The following is a 27,834-nucleotide window of genomic DNA, read 5'->3' as shown; positions in this document are numbered from 1 at the left end:
CTAGAACAGCTGAGTAATCTAACACCTGCCTCAGACCACTAGAACAGCTGAGTAATCTAACACCTGCCTCAGACCACTAGAACAGCTGAGTAATCTAACACCTGCCTCAGACCACTAGAACAGCTGAGTAATCTAACACCTGCCTCAGACCACTAGAACAGCTGAGTAATCTAACACCTGCCTCAGACCACTAGAACAGCTGAGTAATCTAACACCTGCCTCAGACCACTAGAACAGCTGAGTAATCTAACACCTGCCTCAGACCACTAGAACAGCTGAGTAATCTACCACCTGCCTCAGACCACTAGAACAGCTGAGTAATCTACCACCTGCCTCAGACCACTAGAACAGCTGAGTAATCTAACACCTGCCTCAGACCACTAGAACAGCTGAGTAATCTAACACCTGCCTCAGACCACTAGAACAGCTGAGTAATCTAACACCTGCCTCAGACCACTAGAACAGCTGAGTAATCTAACACCTGCCTCAGACCACTAGAACAGCTGAGTAATCTAACACCTGCCTCAGACCACTAGAACAGCTGAGTAATCTAACACCTGCCTCAGACCACTAGAACAGCTGAGTAATCTAACACCTGCCTCAGACCACTAGAACAGCTGAGTAATCTAACACCTGCCTCAGACCACTAGAACAGCTGAGTAATCTAACACCTGCCTCAGACCACTAGAACAGCTGAGTAATCTAACACCTGCCTCAGACCACTAGAACAGCTGAGTAATCTAACACCTGCCTCAGACCACTAGAACAGCTGAGTAATCTAACACCTGCCTCAGACCACTAGAACAGCTGAGTAATCTAACACCTGCCTCAGACCACTAGAACAGCTGAGTAATCTAACACCTGCCTCAGACCACTAGAACAGCTGAGTAATCTAACACCTGCCTCAGACCACTAGAACAGCTGAGTAATCTAACACCTGCCTCAGACCACTAGAACAGCTGAGTAATCTCAGAACACCTGCCTCAGACCACTAGAACAGCTGAGTAATCTAACACCTGCCTCAGACCACTAGAACAGCTGAGTAATCTAACACCTGCCTCAGACCACTAGAACAGCTGAGTAATCTAACACCTGCCTCAGACCACTAGAACAGCTGAGTAATCTAACACCTGCCTCAGACCAGAACAGAACAGCTCAGTAGAACAGCTCTAACACCTGCCTCAGACCACTAGAACAGCTGAGTAATCTAACACCTGCCTCAGACCACTAGAACAGCTGAGTAATCTAACACCTGCCTCAGACCACTAGAACAGCTGAGTAATCTAACACCTGCCTCAGACCACTAGAACAGCTGAGTAATCTAACACCTGCCTCAGACCACTAGAACAGCTGAGTAATCTAACACCTGCCTCAGACCACTAGAACAGCTGAGTAATCTAACACCTGCCTCAGACCACTAGAACAGCTGAGTAATCTAACACCTGCCTCAGACCACTAGAACAGCTGAGTAATCTAACACCTGCCTCAGACCACTAGAACAGCTGAGTAATCTAACACCTGCCTCAGACCACTAGAACAGCTGAGTAATCTAACACCTGCCTCAGACCACTAGAACAGCTGAGTAATCTAACACCTGCCTCAGACCACTAGAACAGCTGAGTAATCTAACACCTGCCTCAGACCACTAGAACAGCTGAGTAATCTAACACCTGCCTCAGACCACTAGAACAGCTGAGTAATCTAACACCTGCCTCAGACCACTAGAACAGCTGAGTAATCTAACACCTGCCTCAGACCACTAGAACAGCTGAGTAATCTAACACCTGCCTCAGACCACTAGAACAGCTGAGTAATCTAACACCTGCCTCAGACCACTAGAACAGCTGAGTAATCTAACACCTGCCTCAGACCACTAGAACAGCTGAGTAATCTAACACCTGCCTCAGACCACTAGAACAGCTGAGTAATCTAACACCTGCCCTCAGACCACTAGAACAGCTGAGTAATCTAACACCTGCCTCAGACCACTAGAACAGCTGAGTAATCTAACACCTGCCTCAGACCACTAGAACAGCTGAGTAATCTAACACCTGCCTCAGACCACACAGCTGTAATCTAACACCTCAGACCACTAGAACAGCTGAGTAATCTAACACCTGCCTCAGACCACTAGAACAGCTGAGTAATCTAACACCTGCCTCAGACCACTAGAACAGCTGAGTAATCTAACACCTGCCTCAGACCACTAGAACAGCTGAGTAATCTAACACCTGCCTCAGACCACTAGAACAGCTGAGTAATCTAACACCTGCCTCAGACCACTAGAACAGCTGAGTAATCTAACACCTGCCTCAGACCACTAGAACAGCTGAGTAATCTAACACCTGCCTCAGACCACTAGAACAGCTGAGTAATCTAACACCTGCCTCAGACCACTAGAACAGCTGAGTAATCTAACACCTGCCTCAGACCACTAGAACAGCTGAGTAATCTAACACCTGCCTCAGACCACTAGAACAGCTGAGTAATCTAACACCTGCCTCAGACCACTAGAACAGCTGAGTAATCTAACACCTGCCTCAGACCACTAGAACAGCTGAGTAATCTAACACCTGCCTCAGACCACTAGAACAGCTGAGTAATCTAACACCTGCCTCAGACCACTAGAACAGCTGAGTAATCTACACCTGCCTCAGACCACTAGAACAGCTGAGTAATCTAACACCTGACTCAGACCACTAGAACAGCTGAGTAATCTAACACCTGCCTCAGACCACTAGAACAGCTGAGTAATCTAACACCTGCCTCAGACCACTAGAACAGCTGAGTAATCTAACACCTGCCTCAGACCACTAGAACAGCTGAGTAATCTAACACCTGCCTCAGACCACTAGAACAGCTGAGTAATCTAACACCTGCCTCAGACCACTAGAACAGCTGAGTAATCTAACACCTGCCTCAGACCACTAGAACAGCTGAGTAATCTAACACCTGCCTCAGACCACTAGAACAGCTGAGTAATCTAACACCTGCCTCAGACCACTAGAACAGCTGAGTAATCTAACACCTGCCTCAGACCACTAGAACAGCTGAGTAATCTAACACCTGCCTCAGACCACTAGAACAGCTGAGTAATCTAACACCTGCCTCAGACCACTAGAACAGCTGAGTAATCTAACACCTGCCTCAGACCACTAGAACAGCTGAGTAATCTAACACCTGCCTCAGACCACTAGAACAGCTGAGAGAATCTAACACCTGCCTCAGACCACTAGAACAGCTGAGTAATCTAACACCTGCCTCAGACCACTAGAACAGCTGAGTAATCTAACACCTGCCTCAGACCACTAACACCTGCCTCAGACCACTAGAACAGCTGAGTAATCTAACACCTGCCTCAGACCACTAGAACAGCTGAGTAATCTAACACCTGCCTCAGACCACTAGAACAGCTGAGTAATCTAACACCTGCCTCAGACCACTAGAACAGCTGAGTAATCTAACACCTGCCTCAGACCACTAGAACAGCTGAGTAATCTAACACCTGCCTCAGACCACTAGAACAGCTGAGTAATCTAACACCTGCCTCAGACCACTAGAACAGCTGAGTAATCTAACACCTGCCTCAGACCACTAGAACAGCTGAGTAATCTAACACCTGCCTCAGACCACTAGAACAGCTGAGTAATCTACCACCTGCCTCAGACCACTAGAACAGCTGAGTAATCTAACACCTGCCTCAGACCACTAGAACAGCTGAGTAATCTAACACCTGCCTCAGACCACTAGAACAGCTGAGTAATCTAACACCTGCCTCAGACCACTAGAACAGCTGAGTAATCTAACACCTGCCTCAGACCACTAGAACAGCTGAGTAATCTAACACCTGCCTCAGACCACTAGAACAGCTGAGTAATCTAACACCTGCCTCAGACCACTAGAACAGCTGAGTAATCTAACACCTGCCTCAGACCACTAGAACAGCTGAGTAATCTAACACCTGCCTCAGACCACTAGAACAGCTGAGTAATCTAACACCTGCCTCAGACCACTAGAACAGCTGAGTAATCTAACACCTGCCTCAGACCACTAGAACAGCTGAGTAATCTAACACCTCAGACCACTAGAACAGCAGACCACTCAGACCACTAGAACAGCTGAGTAATCTAACACCTGCCTCAGACCACTAGAACAGCTGAGTAATCTAACACCTGCCTCAGACCACTAGAACAGCTGAGTAATCTAACACCTGCCTCAGACCACTAGAACAGCTGAGTAATCTAACACCTGCCTCAGACCACTAGAACAGCTGAGTAATCTAACACCTGCCTCAGACCACTAGAACAGCTGAGTAATCTAACACCTGCCTCAGACCACTAGAACAGCTGAGTAATCTAACACCTGCCTCAGACCACTAGAACAGCTGAGTAATCTAACACCTGCCTCAGACCACTAGAACAGCTGAGTAATCTAACACCTGCCTCAGACCACTAGAACAGCTGAGTAATCTAACACCTGCCTCAGACCACTAGAACAGCTGAGTAATCTAACACCTGCCTCAGACCACTAGAACAGCTGAGTAATCTAACACCTGCCTCAGACCACTAGAACAGCTGAGTAATCTAACACCTGCCTCAGACCACTAGAACAGCTGAGTAATCTAACACCTGCCTCAGACCACTAGAACAGCTGAGTAATCTAACACCTGCCTCAGACCACTAGAACAGCTGAGTAATCTAACACCTGCCTCAGACCACTAGAACAGCTGAGTAATCTAACACCTGCCTCAGACCACTAGAACAGCTGAGTAATCTAACACCTGCCTCAGACCACTAGAACAGCTGAGTAATCTAACACCTGCCTCAGACCACTAGAACAGCTGAGTAATCTAACACCTGCCTCAGACCACTAGAACAGCTGAGTAATCTAACACCTGCCTCAGACCACTAGAACAGCTGAGTAATCTAACACCTGCCTCAGACCACTAGAACAGCTGAGTAATCTAACAACACCTGAGTAATCTAACACCTCAGACCACTAGAACAGCTGAGTAATCTAACACCTGCCTCAGACCACTAGAACAGCTGAGTAATCTAACACCTGCCTCAGACCACTAGAACAGCTGAGTAATCTAACACCTGCCTCAGACCACTAGAACAGCTGAGTAATCTAACACCTGCCTCAGACCACTAGAACAGCTGAGTAATCTAACACCTGCCTCAGACCACTAGAACAGCTGAGTAATCTAACACCTGCCTCAGACCACTAGAACAGCTGAGTAATCTAACACCTGCCTCAGACCACTAGAACAGCTGAGTAATCTAACACCTGCCTCAGACCACTAGAACAGCTGAGTAATCTAACACCTGCCTCAGACCACTAGAACAGCTGAGTAATCTAACACCTGCCTCAGACCACTAGAACAGCTGAGTAATCTAACACCTGCCTCAGACCACTAGAACAGCTGAGTAATCTAACACCTGCCTCAGACCACTAGAACAGCTGAGTAATCTAACACCTGCCTCAGACCACTAGAACAGCTGAGTAATCTAACACCTGCCTCAGACCACTAGAACAGCTGAGTAATCTAACACCTGCCTCAGACCACTAGAACAGCTGAGTAATCTAACACCTGCCTCAGACCACTAGAACAGCTGAGTAATCTAACACCTGCCTCAGACCACTAGAACAGCTGAGTAATCTAACACCTGCCTCAGACCACTAGAACAGCTGAGTAATCTAACACCTGCCTCAGACCACTAGAACAGCTGAGTAATCTAACACCTGCCTCAGACCACTAGAACAGCTGAGTAATCTAACACCTGCCTCAGACCACTAGAACGAGCTGAGTAATCTAACACCTGCCTCAGACCACTAGAACAGCTGAGTAATCTACCACCTGCCTCAGACCACTAGAACAGCTGAGTAATCTAACACCTGCCTCAGACCACTAGAACAGCTGAGTAATCTAACACCTGCCTCAGACCACTAGAACAGCTGAGTAATCTAACACCTGCCTCAGACCACTAGAACAGCTGAGTAATCTAACACCTGCCTCAGACCACTAGAACAGCTGAGTAATCTAACACCTGCCTCAGACCACTAGAACAGCTGAGTAATCTAACACCTGCCTCAGACCACTAGAACAGCTGAGTAATCTAACACCTGCCTCAGACCACTAGAACAGCTGAGTAATCTAACACCTGCCTCAGACCACTAGAACAGCTGAGTAATCTAACACCTGCCTCAGACCACTAGAACAGCTGAGTAATCTAACACCTGCCTCAGACCACTAGAACAGCTGAGTAATCTAACACCTGCCTCAGACCACTAGAACAGCTGAGTAATCTAACACCTGCCTCAGACCACTAGAACAGCTGAGTAATCTAACACCTGCCTCAGACCACTAGAACAGCTGAGTAATCTAACACCTGCCTCAGACCACTAGAACAGCTGAGTAATCTAACACCTGCCTCAGACCACTAGAACAGCTGAGTAATCTAACACCTGCCTCAGACCACTAGAACAGCTGAGTAATCTAACACCTGCCTCAGACCACTAGAACAGCTGAGTAATCTAACACCTGCCTCAGACCACTAGAACAGCTGAGTAATCTAACACCTGCCTCAGACCACTAGAACAGCTGAGTAATCTAACACCTGCCTCAGACCACTAGAACAGCTGAGTAATCTAACACCTGCCTCAGACCACTAGAACAGCTGAGTAATCTAACACCTGCCTCAGACCACTAGAACAGCTGAGTAATCTAACACCTGCCTCAGACCACTAGAACAGCTGAGTAATCTACACCTGCCTCAGACCACTAGAACAGCTGAGTAATCACACCTGCCTCAGACCACTAGAACAGCTGTAATCTACCACCTGCCTCAGAATAGAACAGCTGAGTAACACCTGCCTCAGACCACTAGAACAGCTGAGTAATCTAACACCTGCCTCAGACCACTAGAACAGCTGAGTAATCTAACACCTGCCTCAGACCACTAGAACAGCTGAGTAATCTAACACCTGCCTCAGACCACTAGAACAGCTGAGTAATCTAACACCTGCCTCAGACCACTAGAACAGCTGAGTAATCTAACACCTGCCTCAGACCACTAGAACAGCTGAGTAATCTAACACCTGCCTCAGACCACTAGAACAGCTGAGTAATCTAACACCTGCCTCAGACCACTAGAACAGCTGAGTAATCTAACACCTGCCTCAGACCACTAGAACAGCTGAGTAATCTAACACCTGCCTCAGACCACTAGAACAGCTGAGTAATCTAACACCTGCCTCAGACCACTAGAACAGCTGAGTAATCTAACACCTGCCTCAGACCACTAGAACAGCTGAGTAATCTAACACCTGCCTCAGACCACTAGAACAGCTGAGTAATCTAACACCTGCCTCAGACCACTAGAACAGCTGAGTAATCTAACACCTGCCTCAGACCACTAGAACAGCTGAGTAATCTAACACCTGCCTCAGACCACTAGAACAGCTGAGTAATCTAACACCTGCCTCAGACCACTAGAACAGCTGAGTAATCTAACACCTGCCTCAGACCACTAGAACAGCTGAGTAATCTAACACCTGCCTCAGACCACTAGAACAGCTGAGTAATCTAACACCTGCCTCAGACCACTAGAACAGCTGAGTAATCTAACACCTGCCTCAGACCACTAGAACAGCTGAGTAATCTAACACCTGCCTCAGACCACTAGAACAGCTGAGTAATCTAACACCTGCCTCAGACCACTAGAACAGCTGAGTAATCTAACACCTGTAATCTAACACCTCAGACCACTAGAACAGCTGATTAATCTAACACCTGCCTCAGACCACTAGAACAGCTGAGTAATCTAACACCTGCCTCAGACCACTAGAACAGCTGAGTAATCTAACACCTGCCTCAGACCACTAGAACAGCTGAGTAATCTAACACCTGCCTCAGACCACTAGAACAGCTGAGTAATCTAACACCTGCCTCAGACCACTAGAACAGCTGAGTAATCTAACACCTGCCTCAGACCACTAGAACAGCTGAGTAATCTAACACCTGCCTCAGACCACTAGAACAGCTGAGTAATCTAACACCTGCCTCAGACCACTAGAACAGCTGAGTAATCTAACACCTGCCTCAGACCACTAGAACAGCTGAGTAATCTAACACCTGCCTCAGACCACTAGAACAGCTGAGTAATCTAACACCTGCCTCAGACCACTAGAACAGCTGAGTAATCTAACACCTGCCTCAGACCACTAGAACAGCTGAGTAATCTAACACCTGCCTCAGACCACTAGAACAGCTGAGTAATCTAACACCTGCCTCAGACCACTAGAACAGCTGATTAATCCAAAACCTGCCTCAGACCACTAGAACAGCTGAGTAATCTAACACCTGCCTCAGACCACTAGAACAGCTGAGTAATCTAACACCTGCCTCAGACCACTAGAACAGCTGAGTAATCTAACACCTGCCTCAGACCACTAGAACAGCTGAGTAATCTAACACCACCTCAGACCACTCAGAACAGCCACTAACACCTGCCTCAGACCACTAGAACAGCTGAGTAATCTAACACCTGCCTCAGACCACTAGAACAGCTGAGTAATCTAACACCTGCCTCAGACCACTAGAACAGCTGAGTAATCTAACACCTGCCTCAGACCACTAGAACAGCTGAGTAATCTAACACCTGCCTCAGACCACTAGAACAGCTGAGTAATCTAACACCTGCCTCAGACCACTAGAACAGCTGAGTAATCTAACACCTGCCTCAGACCACTAGAACAGCTGAGTAATCTAACACCTGCCTCAGACCACTAGAACAGCTGAGTAATCTAACACCTGCCTCAGACCACTAGAACAGCTGAGTAATCTAACACCTGCCTCAGACCACTAGAACAGCTGAGTAATCTAACACCTGCCTCAGACCACTAGAACAGCTGAGTAATCTAACACCTGCCTCAGACCACTAGAACAGCTGAGTAATCTAACACCTGCCTCAGACCACTAGAACAGCTGAGTAATCTAACACCTGCCTCAGACCACTAGAACAGCTGAGTAATCTAACACCTGCCTCAGACCACTAGAACAGCTGAGTAATCTAACACCTGCCTCAGACCACTAGAACAGCTGAGTAATCTAACACCTGCCTCAGACCACTAGAACAGCTGAGTAATCTAACACCTGCCTCAGACCACTAGAACAGCTGAGTAATCTAACACCTGCCTCAGACCACTAGAACAGCTGAGTAATCTAACACCTGCCTCAGACCACTAGAACAGCTGAGTAATCTAACACCTGCCTCAGACCACTAGAACAGCTGAGTAATCTAACACCTGCCTCAGACCACTAGAACAGCTGAGTAATCTAACACCTGCCTCAGACCACTAGAACAGCTGAGTAATCTAACACCTGCCTCAGACCACTAGAACAGCTGAGTAATCTAACACCTGCCTCAGACCACTAGAACAGCTGAGTAATCTAACACCTGCCTCAGACCACTAGAACAGCTGTAATCTAACACCTGCCTCAGACCACTAGAACAGCTGAGTAATCTAACACCTGCCTCAGACCTCAGACCACTAGAACAGCTGAGTAATCTAACACCTGCCTCAGACCACTAGAACAGCTGAGTAATCTAACACCTGCCTCAGACCACTAGAACAGCTGAGTAATCTAACACCTGCCTCAGACCACTAGAACAGCTGAGTAATCTAACACCTGCCTCAGACCACTAGAACAGCTGAGTAATCTAACACCTGCCTCAGACCACTAGAACAGCTGAGTAATCTAACACCTGCCTCAGACCACTAGAACAGCTGAGTAATCTAACACCTGCCTCAGACCACTAGAACAGCTGAGTAATCTAACACCTGCCTCAGACCACTAGAACAGCTGAGTAATCTAACACCTGTCTCAGACCACTAGAACAGCTGAGTAATCTAACACCTGCCTCAGACCACTAGAACAGCTGAGTAATCTAACACCTGCCTCAGACCACTAGAACAGCTGAGTAATCTAACACCTGCCTCAGACCACTAGAACAGCTGAGTAATCTAACACCTGCCTCAGACCACTAGAACAGCTGAGTAATCTAACACCTGTCTCAGACCACTAGAACAGCTGAGTAATCTAACACCTGCCTCAGACCACTAGAACAGCTGAGTAATCTAACACCTGCCTCAGACCACTAGAACAGCTGAGTAATCTAACACCTGCCTCAGACCACTAGAACAGCTGAGTAATCTAACACCTGCCTCAGACCACTAGAACAGCTGAGTAATCTAACACCTGCCTCAGACCACTAGAACAGCTGGGTAAACTAACACCACTGTAGAACAGCTGATTGTGTTGTTAGCTGTTTTTTTCCCTTCCATGTGACTTTATACACAGAAGATCTCTGCTAAACATAGAATCACATGGTTTATCAGTCTCTCTGTGACTTGCAGATGAATTCAGAACAAAGTTGCCAATGTCTTTGCAACTGATTCAAACAAGGGACTTCTTCAAATTTGCTTCAAATGAAAACCGAGATGACTGCATTAAACTATGAACTGGCTTTAGGCCTATTTCAATCACATTGTTCAATATATTGAGTTCTATTTTGCTACATGTAGGCTACTCTGTAATTTGTCTCAATATATTTAATGATGTGAATCCTAACATGAACACAATGATGTGTCAAATCTGGGATTTACTGCATTTTTATTGGGTAAGAATTATAATAAGCCTCCTCAATACTTGAAGCCATAGGTGATAATAGAAGCTGATCTGTGGTCAGTATTGTGACATAATTATAATGTTAAGGAAATATTTGAATGGAGAAAGCTGATCTGAGAGCAGTGCTCCCTTTCTTTCCATCCTATCAGTATTGATACATGATCCGGACGTGTTACCTTGTTGTGCTGCTGATCCTGTTTCTACTGGTCTGACTGATGATATGGGACTCTGCTCTGTTCACCAGACGTGCTACGTTGCCCTTAAACCTTGGAAATAGTAACACAAAATAAAAATAATGAGACTATAAGGAGTACCAGTACTGAGTCAATGTGCAGGGTACCAGGTAGTTGAGGTAATAATGAGACTATAAGGAGTACCAGTACTGAGTCAATGTGCAGGGTACCAGGTAGTTGAGGTAATAATGAGACTATAAGGAGTACCAGTACTGAGTCAATGTGCAGGGTACCAGGTAGTTGAGGTAATAATGAGACTATAAGGAGTACCAGTACTGAGTCAATGTGCAGGGTACCAGGTAGTTGAGGTAATAATGAGACTATAAGGAGAACCAGTACTGAGTCAATGTGCAGGGTACCAGGTAGTTGAGGTAATAATGAGACTATAAGGAGAACCAGTACTGAGTCAATGTGCAGGGTACCAGGTAGTTGAGGTAATAATGAGACTATAAGCAGAGTACCAGTACTGAGTCAATGTGCAGGGTACCAGGTAGTTGAGGTAATAATGAGACTATAAGGAGTACCAGTACTGAGTCAATGTGCAGGGTACCAGGTAGTTGAGGTAATAATGAGACTATAAGGAGTACCAGTACTGAGTCAATGTGCAGGGTACCAGGTAGTTGAGGTAATAATGAGACTATAAGGAGAACCAGTACTGAGTCAATGTGCAGGGTACCAGGTAGTTGAGGTAATAATGAGACTATAAGGAGTACCAGTACTGAGTCAATGTGCAGGGTACCAGGTAGTTGAGGTAATAATGAGACTATAAGGAGTACCAGTACTGAGTCAATGTGCAGGGTACCAGGTAGTTGAGGTAATAATGAGACTATAAGGAGTACCAGTACTGAGTCAATGTGCAGGGTACCAGGTAGTTGAGGTAATAATGAGACTATAAGGAGGACCAGTACTGAGTCAATGTGCAGGGTACCAGGTAGTTGAGGTAATAATGAGACTATAAGGAGTACCAGTACTGAGTCAATGTGCAGGGTACCAGGGTAGTTGAGGTAATAATGAGACTATAAGGAGTACCAGTACTGAGTCAATGTGCAGGGTACCAGGTAGTTGAGGTAATAATGAGACTATAAGGAGGACCAGTACTGAGTCAATGTGCAGTGTACCAGGTAGTTGAGGTAATAATGAGACTATAAGGAGTACCAGTACTGAGTCAATGTGCAGGGTACCAGGTAGTTGAGGTAATAAATAGACTATAAGGAGTACCAGTACTGAGTCAATGTGCAGGGTACCAGGTAGTTGAGGTAATAATGAGACTATAAGGAGTACCAGTACTGAGTCAATGTGCAGGGTACCAGGTAGTTGAGGTAATAATGAGACTATAAGGAGTACCAGTACTGAGTCAATGTGCAGGGTACCAGGTAGTTGAGGTAATAATGAGACTATAAGGAGTACCAGTACTGAGTCAATGTGCAGGGTACCAGGTAGTTGAGGTAATAATGAGGCTATAAGGAGTACCAGTACTGAGTCAATGTGCAGGGTACCAGGTAGTTGAGGTAATAATGAGACTATAAGGAGAACCAGTACTGAGTCAATGTGCAGGGTACCAGGTAGTTGAGGTAATAATGAGACTATAAGGAGTACCAGTACTGAGTCAATGTGCAGGGTACCAGGTAGTTGAGGTAATAATGAGACTATAAGGAGGACCAGTACTGAGTCAATGTGCAGGGTACCAGGTAGTTGAGGTAATAATGAGACTATAAGGAGTACCAGTACTGAGTCAATGTGCAGGGTACCAGGTAGTTGAGGTAATAATGAGACTATAAGGAGGACCAGTACTGAGTCAATGTGCAGGGTACCAGGTAGTTGAGGTAATAATGAGACTATAAGGAGTACCAGTACTGAGTCAATGTGCAGGGTACCAGGTAGTTGAGGTAATAATGAGACTATAAGGAGTACCAGTACTGAGTCAATGTGCAGGGTACCAGGTAGTTGAGGTAATAATGAGACTATAAGGAGGACCAGTACTGAGTCAATGTGCAGTGTACCAGGTAGTTGAGGTAATAATGAGACTATAAGGAGTACCAGTACTGAGTCAATGTGCAGGGTACCAGGTAGTTGAGTTGAGGTAATAAATAGACTATAAGGAGTACCAGTACTGAGTCAATGTGCAGGGTACCAGGTAGTTGAGGTAATAATGAGACTATAAGGAGTACCAGTACTGAGTCAATGTGCAGGGTACCAGGTAGTTGAGGTAATAATGAGACTATAAGGAGTACCAGTATTGAGTCAATGTGCAGGGTACCAGGTAGTTGAGGTAATAATGAGACTATAAGGAGAACCAGTACTGAGTCAATGTGCAGGGTACCAGGTAGTTGATGTAATAATGAGACTATAAGGAGAACCAGTACTGAGTCAATGTGCAGGGTACCAGGTAGTTGAGGTAATAATGAGACTATAAGGAGTACCAGTACTGAGTCAATGTGCAGGGTACCAGGTAGTTGAGGTAATAATGAGACTATAAGGAGTACCAGTACTGAGTCAATGTGCAGGGTACCAGGTAGTTGAGGTAATAATGAGACTATAAGGAGTACCAGTACTGAGTCAATGTGCAGGGTACCAGGTACCACACACACACACACACACACACACACATACACACACAGTGAGGGAATGTTGTGTTTGTTTAATATTGTTTTAGGACTATGAAAATGGACAAAAGGATTTGGAAAATGGGAGATGAGAAATGACTAGAGACAGTGTTGTTTAACTCACTGACCAGGACCCATGAGTTCTTCTTACCTTTGTTCAGTAGAAAAGTCTCCCTCTCTAAAGTTTAGAGGAGGATTCATAGACTGGTCACTCTTCATGGACACACAGCTGGGAACAGGGGAGGCTGGTCTCTCCTGCTTGATTGGACTTCAACACAACAGAGACAAACATTACATCTCTCATCTACTCTGAGCTCAGATGGGGAAACATAAGAGTTTCATTCCAAAAAGCTATTTATCGCTTCATTCTGCGTCACAAATAGAACTGACTTACAGACGTTAACGCGCGCGAGCAGTGTGTCATTTAAAATGACGAAATTCATTTAGCGACGCGACCGTTGTAGTCAGTCTGTCAGCCCCGCTAAAAGGCTGGTGTCGTTACTCTGCCTTCTCCGGGGGCATGTTGAGGTACATTTACTAACCGGGAGGGTTTGAATGATGTGATTTATTGGAGGTCTGGAAGACGCAATCTCGAGGTTGTTTACTCACAATATCAGATATTAAGATGATTTTTATAATGAATGTATACTGAGGTTGAGGTTCTGACTAGTGATTATTTACCCGGGGTTCAATACCTGCTATTGAGGCGCCCTGAAAATAATATTCAAAAGTTCGGTCCTTGGACACAGAGGTTTAAACACTAAAGTTACCGTCCATCTAGTGAAGAGAGGAGAACCGGACAGAGGTAGCCAGCATCCGTCAACGAGAGAGGGAGAAGCCTCACCGGGATTTAACAGGTGGAAGAAACAACCGGGGAGCCGGTGATGATGTAGTGGTAGCTATGGTAACTAGGATGCTGCTGGTAGAGTAGCTAGCTAGCTTACCGAGCTGTACCGACTAGCTAGGATAACTAGGATGCTGCTGGTAGAGTAACTAGCTAACTTACCGAGCTGTACCGACTAGCTAGGATAACTAGGATGCTGCTGGTTAGTTAGCAGGTCGTTCGTCTGTCCCTCGTCTCGATGATGAATCCGGTGAAACACAAATTGAAACAAGGATAGAGAGTGAAAAGGATCTGGCTACACTCATACTGTCCCTGACCGTAAAGAAAAAAGCAAATTGAACAGTAAACTTCGGTGTCTCAACACTGTAACAAACACCGTCGTTATTCCCCAAGATCACCTCAGTCCACTCTGCGCGTAACCGGACAATATCCTTGGCGCCACACCGAACGTGGACGCGGACAGTTCTGTACGGGGACGCGGACGGTTCTGTACGGGGACGCGGACGGTTCTGTACGGGGACGCGGACAGTTCCAGAACGCGGACATGAGCAGTGCAACACAATCAACTGAACCCAGTCTTTACAGTGGGTTACATTAGTAATATGAATTATTTATTATTATGTAAAACAAACATTCTATGTTTTTTTATAACAATATTTTGAGATCTGGGTCCATATCCACAAAGTGTCTCAGAGGAGAAAATTGGTCGTATAAGTGCTGAGAATAAAGACATTTTACACTTATGGGTATAAATTAAAGCTATTTATGAAGTCTCTAGTCCCACCTAGTTGGCAGAAATTTATGACACCTCGTGAGCTGTCCTAAGTAGTTATGAGTTAACAGCAGGTGTCCTAAGTAGTTAAGAGTTAACAGCAGGTGTCCTAAGTAGTTATGAGTTAACAGCAGGTGTCCTAAGTAGTTAAGAGTTAACAGCAGGTGTCCTAAGTAGTTAAGAGTTAACAGCAGGTGTCCTAAGTAGTTAAGAGTTAACAGCAGGTGTCCTAAGTAGTTAAGAGTTAACAGCAGCTGTCCTAAGTAGTTAAGAATTAACAGCAGGTGTCCTAAGTAGTTAAGAGTTAACAGCAGCTGTCCTAAGTAGTTAAGAGTTAACAGCAGGTGTCCTAAGTAGTTAAGAGTTAACAGCAGGTGTCTTGATAATACTATAGAATAATGCAGTGAGTCAGTGGTTTCTGCACAACATGTAATTGTTTTGGAGCAGATAAAAATAATGTTTTGATATTTGATATGATCAATCCATTAATAATATATGTCTTTGGCTTTTGGCAATGATTTATGTGTAATAATTATGTATAACAAGTGATACCATGTATCAGGCTTATTCCCCAAGATTAACTCAGGTTTTCACCCAGTGGCTAAGGAGTTGGACCTGTGGCCTAAAGGTGGCTGGTTTGAATCCATGTGGAAAATGTGCTATTTGCTAACTGCTGGGCTGCATGATGTCATTTATTGACGGGCTGGAAGTCCCACTCTGTCTTTTCTATTCGAGGTTGTTTATAAACAATATCAGATATTAAGGTGATTTTTATAATGAATGTATACTAAGGTTGAGGTTTTGACTAGTGATTATTTACCTGGGATTCAATACCTGCTATAGTCACTTGTTTTTTCCCAAAAGCAACACAGCCCTAATAGGAGATATACAGCTAACTAAAGTCATGAGACCATTTTAGAAAAGCATGGGACATATAGTCTGTGGTTGCTGCTATTTTATGTCAATCATATTGCTGCTTGTAGCCTATAACTGATGCTTCATGGTCCATCATATTGCTGCTTGTAGACTATAACTGATGCTTCATGGTCCATCATATTGCTGCTTGTAGACTATAACTGATGCTTCATGGTCCATCATATTGCTGCTTGTAGACTATAACTGATGCTTCATGGTCCATCATATTGCTGCTTGTAGACTATAACTGATGCTTCATGGTCCATCATATTGCTGCTTGTAGACTATAACTGATGCCTCATGGTCCATCATATTGCTGCTTGTAGCCTATAACTGATGCTTCGTGGTCCATCATATTGCTGCTTGTAGACTATAACTGATGCTTCATGGTCCATCATATTGCTGCTTGTAGACTATAACTGATGCTTCATGGTCCATCATATTGCTGCTTGTAGACTATAACTGATGCTTCATGGTCCATCATATTGCTGCTTGTAGCCTATAACTGATGCTTCATGGTCCATCATATTGCTGCTCGTAGCCTATAACTGATGCTTCATGGTCCATCATATTGCTGCTTGTAGCCTATAACTGATGCTTCATGGTCCATCATATTGCTGCTTGTAGTCTATAACTGATGCTTCATGGTCTATTGCTGCTTGTAGCCTATAACTGATGCTTCATGGTCCATCATATTGCTGCTCGTAGCCTATAACTGATGCTTCATGGTCCATCATATTGCTGCTTGTAGCCTATAACTGATGCTTCATGGTCCATCATATTGCTGCTTGTAGTCTATAACTGATGCTTCATGGTCTATTGCTGCTTGTAGCCTATAACTGATGCTTCATGGTCCATCATATTGCTGCTTGTAGCCTATAACTGATGCTTCATGGTCCATCATATTGCTGCTTGTAGCCTATAACTGATGCTTCATGGTCCATCATATTGCTGCTCGTAGCCTATAACTGATGCTTCGTGGTCCATCATATTGCTGCTTGTAGACTATAACTGATGCTTCATGGTCCATCATATTGCTGCTTGTAGACTATAACTGATGCTTCATGGTCCATCATATTGCTGCTTGTAGCCTATAACTGATGCTTCATGGTCCATCATATTGCTGCTCGTAGCCTATAACTGATGCTTCATGGTCCATCATATTGCTGCTTGTAGTCTATAACTGATGCTTCATGGTCTATTGCTGCTTGTAGCCTATAACTGATGCTTCATGGTCCATCATATTGCTGCTTGTAGCCTATAACTGATGCTTCGTGTTCATATGCTTCCACCTATTGGACATTTTGCAATTAAAAGTTATTAATTCACATACAGACGTTGGTGGGGCAGCTGAGAAATAAAGTGTATTTTTCTGGTTAATTCCTTAGATCTCTAACCTGCCCCATCTTTCCCAAGCCAATTACTGGACTTTCACATAGAAGTTACTTGGTCACACAGTTCAAACCACATTTGAAAAATAAAACAGATGTGTCTTGTTGATCAAGTGTTCTGCTTTGAAATAATAAATATAATAAAATAACAAAACAAAAACAGCAAGATGCTGAGACAGGTTTTGATTAACAAAATAATCAGTGCTATTTAGTACCATAGTGGTATTTACTAACATAATATTATTACTAAAACAGTTTCTAAAATAATTTGGGTTAATGTTAATGCTAAAATAGGTCATACGTAGGGTTAGATGCTGATGTAAAAAGGGCTTTATAAAATAAAACAGTATGGGCTGTGGCCTTCTCTGGGTAACACGTATGGTTAGGGATTAAGGATAAAATGTATTATAGAGTTTCTGTAGAGCTCTTTGTGACATCTGCTGATGTAAAAAGGGCTTTATAAATACATTTGATTGATTGTTAGGTTCAGGGTTTTTAAGGTAAAAAACAGTATGTGTTTATAGGTCTCTTGCTCCTCCCTCTGGCCTTCTGTGGGTATTACATATCTCAATCACGACACCTGCTCGGCTCATAATCTGAGGTAGCAACTGCGTCAGATCTACAAATCAGTGAGCTACACCTTCCATTTGTTTTCTAACTCAGTGAAACTGCGCAGCTTTCACTCAATCCGATGTCCACGAACGAACATTTCGATGCTTATCAAATTACCCAGCAGCCATTTAGAAACAAGTCATCAAAAAAAGTGATGTTTCTTAATTTTAAAAACTTCTTCTGGCTGTTTAAATTGGCCTTATCTTGAAAATGAGGACAGGGACATTCGTTTTAGTTAGGTGGTATACCTTTTTCTGAAAACAAATATGGTTAACCATGACCAGAAACGATTTAAGGTTTAGTATTGTGGGTCACCACAACGTGTATCCAGGCGAACAGTGATCACGCTCACCAACTACCTGTAACCCTGTTGATAATAAGTAACCTGACGTCAGCGTTCAAGGTTAATGCCGGCAGGTGTCATTGATACAATAGTGAAGCCTCCATTGTGACGCGGAACAATGAGCTGGGAATAGAACGTTCAGAAGGTGAGTTGATTCCATGGAGCTCAATAGAACAAATAGGAGCTGGCAGGGAGAAGAATGACCTAAAATAAGGCCTGTTTTGTAGCGATTACTATATAACATAACATAATATTATGAAACTGGGCTCCATGGCGGATGCAATGAACTAGTTATCAGAAAAAAACATTGTTGTAAATGTCATGTTTCCAGCATACTTAAGGCGCACCGAAAATAATATTCAAAAGTTTGGTCCTTGGACACAGAGGGGTTAAACACTAAAATTACCGTCCATCTAGTAAAGAGAGGAGGGGTTAAACACTAAAGTTACCGTCCATCTAGTAAAGAGAGGAGGGTTAAACACTAAAGTTTACAGTCCATCTAGTGAAGAGAGGAGGGGTTAAACACTAAAGTTACCGTCCATCTAGTGAAGAGAGGAGGGGTTAAACACTAAAGTTACCGTCCATCTAGTGAAGAGAGGAGGGGTTAAACACTAAAGTTACTGTCCATCTAGTGAAGAGAGGAGGGGTTAAACACTAAAGTCCATCTAGTGAAGAGAGGAGGGGTTAAACACTAAAGTTACTGTCCATCTAGTGAAGAGAGGAGGGGTTAAACACTAAAGTTACTGTCCATCTAGTGAAGAGAGGAGGGGTTAAACACTAAAGTCCATCTAGTGAAGAGAGGAGGGGTTAAACACTAAAGTTACTGTCCATCTAGTGAAGAGAGGAGGGGTTAAACACTAAAGTCCATCTAGTGAAGAGAGGAGGGTTAAACACTAAAGTTACCGTCCATCTAGTGAAGAGAGGAGGGGTTAAACACTAAAGTTACCGTCCATCTAGTGAAGAGAGGAGGGGTTAAACACTAAAGTTACCGTCCATCTAGTGAAGAGAGGAGGGGTTAAACACTAAAGTTACCGTCCATCTAGTGAAGAGAGGAGGGGTTAAACACTAAAGTTACCGTCCATCTAGTGAAGAGAGGAGGGGTTAAACACTAAAGTTACCGTCCATCTAGTGAAGAGAGGAGGGGTTAAACACTAAAGTTACCGTCCATCTAGTGAAGAGAGGAGGGGTTAAACACTAAAGTTACTGTCCATCTAGTGAAGAGAAAAGGGGTTAAACACTAAAGATACCGTCCATCTAGTGAAGAGAGGAGGGGTTAAACACTAAAGTTACCGTCCATCTAGTAAAGAGAGGAGGGGTTAAACACTAAAGTTACCGTCCATCTAGTAAAGAGAGGAGGGTTAAACACTAAAGTTACAGTCCATCTAGTGAAGAGAGGAGGGGTTAAACACTAAAGTTACCGTCCATCTAGTGAAGAGAGGAGGGGTTAAACACTAAAGTTACTGTCCATCTAGTGAAGAGAGGAGGGGTTAAACACTAAAGTCCATCTAGTGAAGAGAGGAGGGGTTAAACACTAAAGTTACTGTCCATCTAGTGAAGAGAGGAGGGGTTAAACACTAAAGTCCATCTAGTGAAGAGAGGAGGGGTTAAACACTAAAGTTACCGTCCATCTAGTGAAGAGAGGAGGGGTTAAACACTAAAGTTACCGTCCATCTAGTGAAGAGAGAGGGGTTAAACACTAAAGTTACCGTCCATCTAGTGAAGAGAGGAGGGGTTAAACACTAAAGTTACCGTCCATCTAGTGAAGAGAGGAGGGGTTAAACACTAAAGTTACTGTCCATCTAGTGAAGAGAGGAGGGGTTAAACACTAAAGTTACTGTCCATCTAGTGAAGAGAAAAGGGGTTAAACACTAAAGTTACCGTCCATCTAGTGAAGAGAGGAGGGGTTAAACACTAAAGTTACCGTCCATCTAGTGAAGAGAGGAGGGTTAAACACTAAAGTTACCGTCCATCTAGTGAAGAGAGGAGGGTTAAACACTAAAGTTACCGTCCATCTAGTGAAGAGAGGAGGGGTTAAACACTAAAGTTACCGTCCATCTAGTGAAGAGAGGAGGGGTTAAACACTAAAGTTACCGTCCATCTAGTGAAGAGAGGAGGGGTTAAACACTAAAGTTACCGTCCATCTAGTGAAGAGAGGAGGGGTTAAACACTAAAGTTACCGTCCATCTAGTGAAGAGAGGAGGGGTTAAACACTAAAGTTACCGTCCATCTAGTGTAGAGAGGAGGGGTTAAACACTAAAGTTACCGTCCATCTAGTGAAGAGAAAAGGGGTTAAACACTAAAGTTACTGTCCATCTAGTGAAGAGAGGAGGGGTTAAACACTCAAGTTACCGTCCATCTAGTGAAGAGAGGAGGGGTTAAACACTAAAGTTACCGTCCATCTAGTGTAGAGAGGAGGGGTTAAACACTAAAGTTACCGTCCATCTAATGAAGAGAAAAGGGGTTAAACACTAAAGTTACCGTCCATCTAGTGAAGAGAGGAGGGGTTAAACACTAAAGTTACCGTCCATCTAGTGAAGAGAGGAGGGGTTAAACACTAAAGTCCATCTAGTGTAGAGAGGAGGGGTTAAACACTAAAGTTACCGTCCATCTAGTGAAGAGAGGAGGGGTTAAACACTAAAGTCCATCTAGTGAAGAGAGGAGGGGTTTAACACTAAAGTTACCGTCCATCTAGTGAAGAGAGGAGGGGTTAAACACTAAAGTTACCCTCCATCTAGTGAAGAGAGGAGGGGTTAAGAACAGAGCAGAAGAGACATGTTTGCTGGGTTGGGGCGGGTTGGAGCGAGCCGGTCGCATCCGCGCTTCGGTCTGCAGGTTGTATAACTTTTCATTACATTTCATTACATTTCATTATAGTACAACGGTCTGATTTGTCTAATCTTAGCAATTTATTCTTAGCTAGCTACATAGTCGTCGTTGTATCAAAGATAATTGCGTAATTATCGTATTTCGTCGTCTCCTATCTGCCCAACACGTTCACCGTCTACCGTAGCACTGTAGTAACTATCACACTCAACTGAACGACTTGATTAGTGTAGTGTTAGCTAGCTACATAGTTGTCTTTGCTGTCTTCGTATCCAAGATAATTGTGTAGTTAGAGTGTGTAGTCTTAGAGTGATTATCTTAATTTACCGAGGTTAGCTAGCCAGCTAGCCAGCTATTTTGTCGTCCTTAACGTAGGAGACACTCCTAGCTAGCCAATAGCCAGCCAACGTCTACTGAATAGAACTTTCGCATTCCGGTCGCATTCCGCTTCGCTCCACAGGTAGTATCATATTTCATTTCATTTCATTACAGTCCCAACGGTGTGATTTGTTTGATCGTAGCTAGCTACATAGCTAGCTACATAGCCGTCTTTGTTTCAAAGATAATTGTGTAGTCTAGAGCGATTTTCTAGGTTAGCTAGCCAGCTATTGTCGTTCTCCTAACGCAACGTAACGTAACCAACACTGCTAGCTAGCCAGCTTTGAAAAGCAGCATTGTAGAAACTTCACACTCAACGGAACGACTTGATTAGGTAGTGTCAACAACGCAGCTAGCCTACCTCAGCAGTACTGTATCATTTTAATCATTTTAGTCAATTAGATTCTTGCTACGTAAGCTTAACTTTCTGAACATTCGAGACGTGTAGTCCACTTGTCATTCCAATCTCCTCTGCATTAGCGTAGCCTCTTCTCTAGCCTGTCAACTATGTGTCTGTCTATCCCTGTTCTCTCCTCTCTGCACAGACCATACAAACGCTCCACACCGCATGGCCGCGGCCACCTAATCTGGTGGTCCCAGCGCGCACGACCCACGTGGAGTTCCAGGTCTCCGGTAGCCTCTGGAACTGCCGATCTGCGGCCAACAAGGCAGAGTTCATCTCAGCCTATGCCTCCCTCCAGTCCCTCGACTTCTTGGCTCTGACGGAAACATGGATCACCACAGACAACACCGCTACTCCTACTGCTCTCTCTTCGTCCGCCCACGTGCTCTCGCACACCCCGAGAGCTTCTGGTCAGCGGGGTGGTGGCACCGGGATCCTCATCTCTCCCAAGTGGTCATTCTCTCTTTCTCCCCTTACCCATCTGTCTATCGCCTCCTTTGAATTCCATGCTGTCACAGTTACCAGCCCTTTCAAGCTTAACATCCTTATCATTTATCGCCCTCCAGGTTCCCTCGGAGAGTTCATCAATGAGCTTGATGCCTTGATAAGCTCCTTTCCTGAGGACGGCTCACCTCTCACAGTTCTGGGCGACTTTAACCTCCCCACGTCTACCTTTGACTCATTCCTCTCTGCCTCCTTCTTTCCACTCCTCTCCTCTTTTGACCTCACCCTCTCACCTTCCCCCCTACTCACAAGGCAGGCAATACGCTCGACCTCATCTTTACTAGATGCTGTTCCTCCACTAACCTCATTGCAACTCCCCTCCAAGTCTCCGACCACTACCTTGTATCCTTTTCCCTCTCGCTCTCATCCAACACTTCCCACACTGCCCCTACTCGGATGGTATCGCGCCGTCCCAACCTTCGCTCTCTCTCCCCGCTACTCTCTCCTCTTCCATCCTATCATCTCTTCCCTCTGCTCAAACCTTCTGCAACCTATCTCCTGATTCTGCCTCCTCAACCCTCCTCTCCTCCCTTTCTGCATCCTTTGACTCTCTATGTCCCCTATCCTCCAGGCCGGCTCGGTCCTCCCCTCCCGCTCCGTGGCTCGACGACTCATTGCGAGCTCACAGAACAGGGCTCCGGGCAGCCGAGCGGAAATGGAGGAAAACTCGCCTCCCTGCGGACCTGGCATCCTTTCACTCCCTCCTCTCTACATTTTCCTCCTCTGTCTCTGCTGCTAAAGCCACTTTCTACCACTCTAAATTCCAAGCATCTGCCTCTAACCCTAGGAAGCTCTTTGCCACCTTCTCCTCCCTCTTGAATCCTCCTCCCCCCCCCCCTCCTCCCTCTCTGCAGATGACTTCGTCAACCATTTTGAAAAGAAGGTCGACGACATCCGATCCTCGTTTGCTAAGTCAAACGACACCGCTGGTTCTGCTCACACTGCCCTACCCTGTGCTCTGACCTCTTTCTCCCCTCTCTCTCCAGATGACATCTCGCGTCTTGTGACGGCCGGCCGCCCAACAACCTGCCCGCTTGACCCTATCCCCTCCTCTCTTCTCCAGACCATCTCCGGTGACCTTCTCCCTTACCTCACCTCGCTCATCAACTCATCCCTGACCGCTGGCTACGTCGCTCCCGTCTTCAAGAGAGCGAGAGTTGCACCCCTTCTGAAAAAACCTACACTCGATCCCTCCGATGTCAACAACTACAGACCAGTATCCCTTCTTTCTTTTCTCTCCAAAACTCTTGAACGTGCCGTCCTTAGCCAGCTCTCCCGCTATCTCTCTCAGAATGACCTTCTTGATCCAAATCAGTCAGGTTTCAAGACTAGTCATTCAACTGAGACTGCTCTTCTCTGTATCACGGAGGCGCTCCGCACTGCTAAAGCTAACTCTCTCTCCTCTGCTCTCATCCTTCTAGACCTATCGGCTGCCTTCGATACTGTGAACCATCAGATCCTCCTCTCCACCCTCTCCGAGTTGGGCATCTCCGGCGCGGCCCACGCTTGGATTGCGTCCTACCTGACAGGTCGCTCCTACCAGGTGGCGTGGCGAGAATCCGTCTCCTCACCACGTGCTCTCACCACTGGTGTCCCCCAGGGCTCTGTTCTAGGCCCTCTCCTATTCTCGCTATACACCAAGTCACTTGGCTCTGTCATAACCTCACATGGTCTCTCCTATCATTGCTATGCAGACGACACACAATTAATCTTCTCCTTTCCCCCTTCTGACGACCAGGTGGCGAATCGCATCTCTGCATGTCTGGCAGACATATCAGTGTGGATGACGGATCATCACCTCAAGCTGAACCTCGGCAAGACGGAGCTGCTCTTCCTCCCGGGGAAGGACTGCCCGTTCCATGATCTCGCCATCACGGTTGACAACTCCATTGTGTCCTCGTCCCAGAGCGCTAAGAACCTTGGCGTGATCCTGGACAACACCCTGTCGTTCTCAAATAACATCAAGGCGGTGGCCCGTTCCTGTAGGTTCATGCTCTACAACATCCGCAGAGTACGACCCTGCCTCACACAGGAAGCGGCGCAGGTCCTAATCCAGGCACTTGTCATCTCCCGTCTGGATTACTGCAACTCGCTGTTGGCTGGGCTCCCTGCCTGTGCCATTAAACCCCTACAACTCATCCAGAACGCCGCAGCCCGTCTGGTGTTCAACCTTCCCAAGTTCTCTCACGTCACCCCGCTCCTCCGCTCTCTCCACTGGCTTCCAGTTGAAGCTCGCATCCGCTACAAGACCATGGTGCTTGCCTACGCAGCTGTGAGGGGAACGGCACCTCAGTACCTCCAGGCTCTGATCAGGCCCTACACCCAAACAAGGGCACTGCGTTCATCCACCTCTGGCCTGCTCGCCTCCCTACCACTGAGGAAGTACAGTTCCCGCTCAGCCCAGTCAAAACTGTTCGCTGCTCTGGCCCCCCAATGGTGGAACAAACTCCCTCACGACGCCAGGACAGCGGAGTCAATCACCACCTTCCGGAGACACCTGAAACCCCACCTCTTGAAGGAATACCTAGGATAGGATAAAGTAATCCTTCTCCCCCCCCCCCCTTAAAAGACCTAGATGCACTATTGTAAAGTGGCTGTTCCACTGGATGTCATAAGGTGAAAGCACCAATTTGTAAGTCGCTCTGGATAAGAGCGTCTGCTAAATGACTTAAATGTAATGTAAATGCTGTAAGTAATGGTCAACGTTGTATTGTAATGTATGTATTGTATTGTATGTATTGTAATGTAATGTATGTATTGTAATGTATGTATTGTAATGTATTGTATTGTATTGTAATGTATTGTATTGTAATGTATTGTATTGTATTGTATTGTATTGTATGTATTGTAATGTAATGTATGTATTGTAATTGTATTGTAATGTATTGTAATGTATGTAATGTATGTATTGTATTGTATTGTATTGTAATGTATTGTATTGTAATGTATGTATTGTATTGTAATGTATTGTAATGTATTGTAATGTATTGTAATGTATGTATTGTATTGTATTGTATTGTATTGTATTGTAATGTATGTATTGTATTGTATTGTATTGTATTGTAATGTATGTATTGTAATGTATTGTAATGTATGTATTGTAATGTATTGTATTGTAATGTATTGTAATGTATGTATTGTAATGTATGTAATGTATTGTAATGTATTGTAATGTATTGTAATGTATGTATTGTATTGTATTGTATTGTAATGTATGTATTGTATTGTATTGTATTGTAATGTATTGTAATGTATGTATTGTATTGTATTGTAATGTATGTAATGTATGTATTGTAATGTAATGTATTGTAATGCCAGAGTTGACGTGGACCATCGTTCAAACAAAGAGATGCCTCCCTGACCACCAGTGTGTTTGGATATAAATGCAGATCAATTCAGGGAAGAAGAACCTCTAGAGTTCTGACCAATATATATTCTATATATACTGTATACTCAGACACTTCCTAACCTCCTATAAAGGGTTCTATATATATTCTATATATACTGTATACTCAGACACTTCCTAACCTCCTATAAAGGGTTCTATATATATTCTATATATACTGTATAGTCAGACACTTTGTCACGCCTTGTTCTTAGTATTTTGTGTTTTCTTTATTTATTTGGTCAGGCCAGGGTGTGACATGGGTTTATTTTGTGGTGTGTTTTTGTATTGGGGTTTTAGTAGGTATCGGGATTGTGGCTGAGTAGGGTTGTCTAGGAAAGTCTATGGTTGCCTGAGGAGGTTCTTAATCAGAGGCAGGTGATTATCGTTGTCTCTGATTGGGAACCATATTTAGGCAGCCATATTCTTTGAGTGTTTTGTGGGTGATTGTTCCTGTCTTTGTGTTTGCATCAGATAGGGCTGTTTCGGTTTTCACATTTCATTATTTTCTATTTTCTTCATGTATAGTTTTTTTCCTTCATTAAAATATCATGAATCATCATCACGCTGCATTTTGGTCCGACTCTCCTTCACCACAAGAGAACCGTTACACACTTCCTAACCTCTTATAAAGGGTTCTATATATATTCTATATATACTGTATACTCTGACACTTCCTAACCTCCTATAAAGGGTTCTATATATATTCTATATATACTGTATACTCAGACACTTCCTAACCTCCTATAAAGGGTTCTATATATATTCTATATATACTGTATACTCTGACACTTCCTAACCTCCTATAAAGGGTTCTATATATATTCTATATATACTGTATACTCAGACACTTCCTAACCTCCTATAAAGGGTTCTATATAGAACTTTAGTGGTTCTGTATATTGTAGGAAGATTAAACCCTTTTTGGTTTCAACAGGAGTGAAGAGTGTGTTGATATAACGGATATATTGTCAGAATTCAGCTTGTAACAAACGATCAGAATAAACACTATAAAGTTATGCTGCCAACATATTAGATAATAATTAAGAGGCTAAATGATTGTGTCATGATAACATTTTATAGAGGTGTGTGTGTGTGTGTGTGTGTGTGTCTGTGTGTGTGTGTGTGTGTGTCTGTGTGTGTGTGTCTGTGTGTCTGTGTGTGTGTGTGTGTGTGTGTGTGTCTGTGTGTGTGAATTAAAATCTATGAATTAAAATCTTTTAACAACAATATTTTACAGATAAGGTTCCCCTGAGCAATACTGTCTGATAAATAACAAATGTGAAAAAATGGTGGAAACACGTTTTAGAAACAAACAACATTGTAATCTCACCTCTTAGCTTTGGTGTCATGTTCCCCAGAGAGTCTCATTTTAGAGGCAGGGTCCCCCTCCTCTCTCTCCTCAGAGAGACTCATTTTAGAGGCAGGGTCCCCCTCCTCTCTCTCCTCAGAGAGACTCATTTTAGAGGCAGGGCCCCCCTTCTTTCTCGCTCCAGAGAGACTCATTTTAGAGAACTGTCCCCTAAACAGAGATCCAACATGTTGGTTGTGGTTAACACAGTGACAACTAAACAGAGATCCAACATGTTAGTTGTGGTTAACACAGTGACAACTAAAACAGAGATCCAACATGTTGGTTGTGGTTAACACAGTGACAACTAAACAGAGATCCAACATGTTGGTTGTGGTTAACACAGTGACAACTAAAACAGAGATCCAACATGTTGGTTGTGGTTAACACAGTGACAACTAACCAGAGATCCAGCATGTTGGTTGTGGTTAACACAGTGACAACTAAACAGAGATCCAACATGTTGGTTGTGGTTAACACAGTGACAACTAAACAGAGATCCAACATGTTGGTTGTGGTTAACACAGTGACAACTAAACAGAGATCCAACATGTTGGTTGTGGTTAACACAGTGACAACTAAAC

The 27,834-nt window shown here is 44.4% G+C and overlaps 1 protein-coding gene across 1 annotated transcript in view; it reads right to left on the bottom strand.

The window, feature by feature from the left end:
* LOC135570128 (NLR family CARD domain-containing protein 3-like) overlaps positions 1 to 27,439 on the bottom strand; it is a 60,021-nt gene extending 32,582 nt beyond the window's left edge. The window contains 3 exon segments of the mRNA XM_065016200.1: positions 10,870 to 10,959; positions 13,681 to 13,797; positions 27,233 to 27,439. Coding sequence (XP_064872272.1) covers positions 10,870 to 10,959; positions 13,681 to 13,797; positions 27,233 to 27,405 — 380 coding nt within the window. The 5' untranslated portion in view covers positions 27,406 to 27,439.
* Between the last annotated feature and the right edge of the window lie 395 nt (positions 27,440 to 27,834).

This window comes from Oncorhynchus nerka, unplaced genomic scaffold (genome assembly GCF_034236695.1).
Source record: "Oncorhynchus nerka isolate Pitt River unplaced genomic scaffold, Oner_Uvic_2.0 unplaced_scaffold_1088, whole genome shotgun sequence".
Taxonomy (NCBI): domain Eukaryota; kingdom Metazoa; phylum Chordata; class Actinopteri; order Salmoniformes; family Salmonidae; genus Oncorhynchus; species Oncorhynchus nerka.
This window is presented reverse-complemented; position numbering and strand designations above follow the sequence as displayed.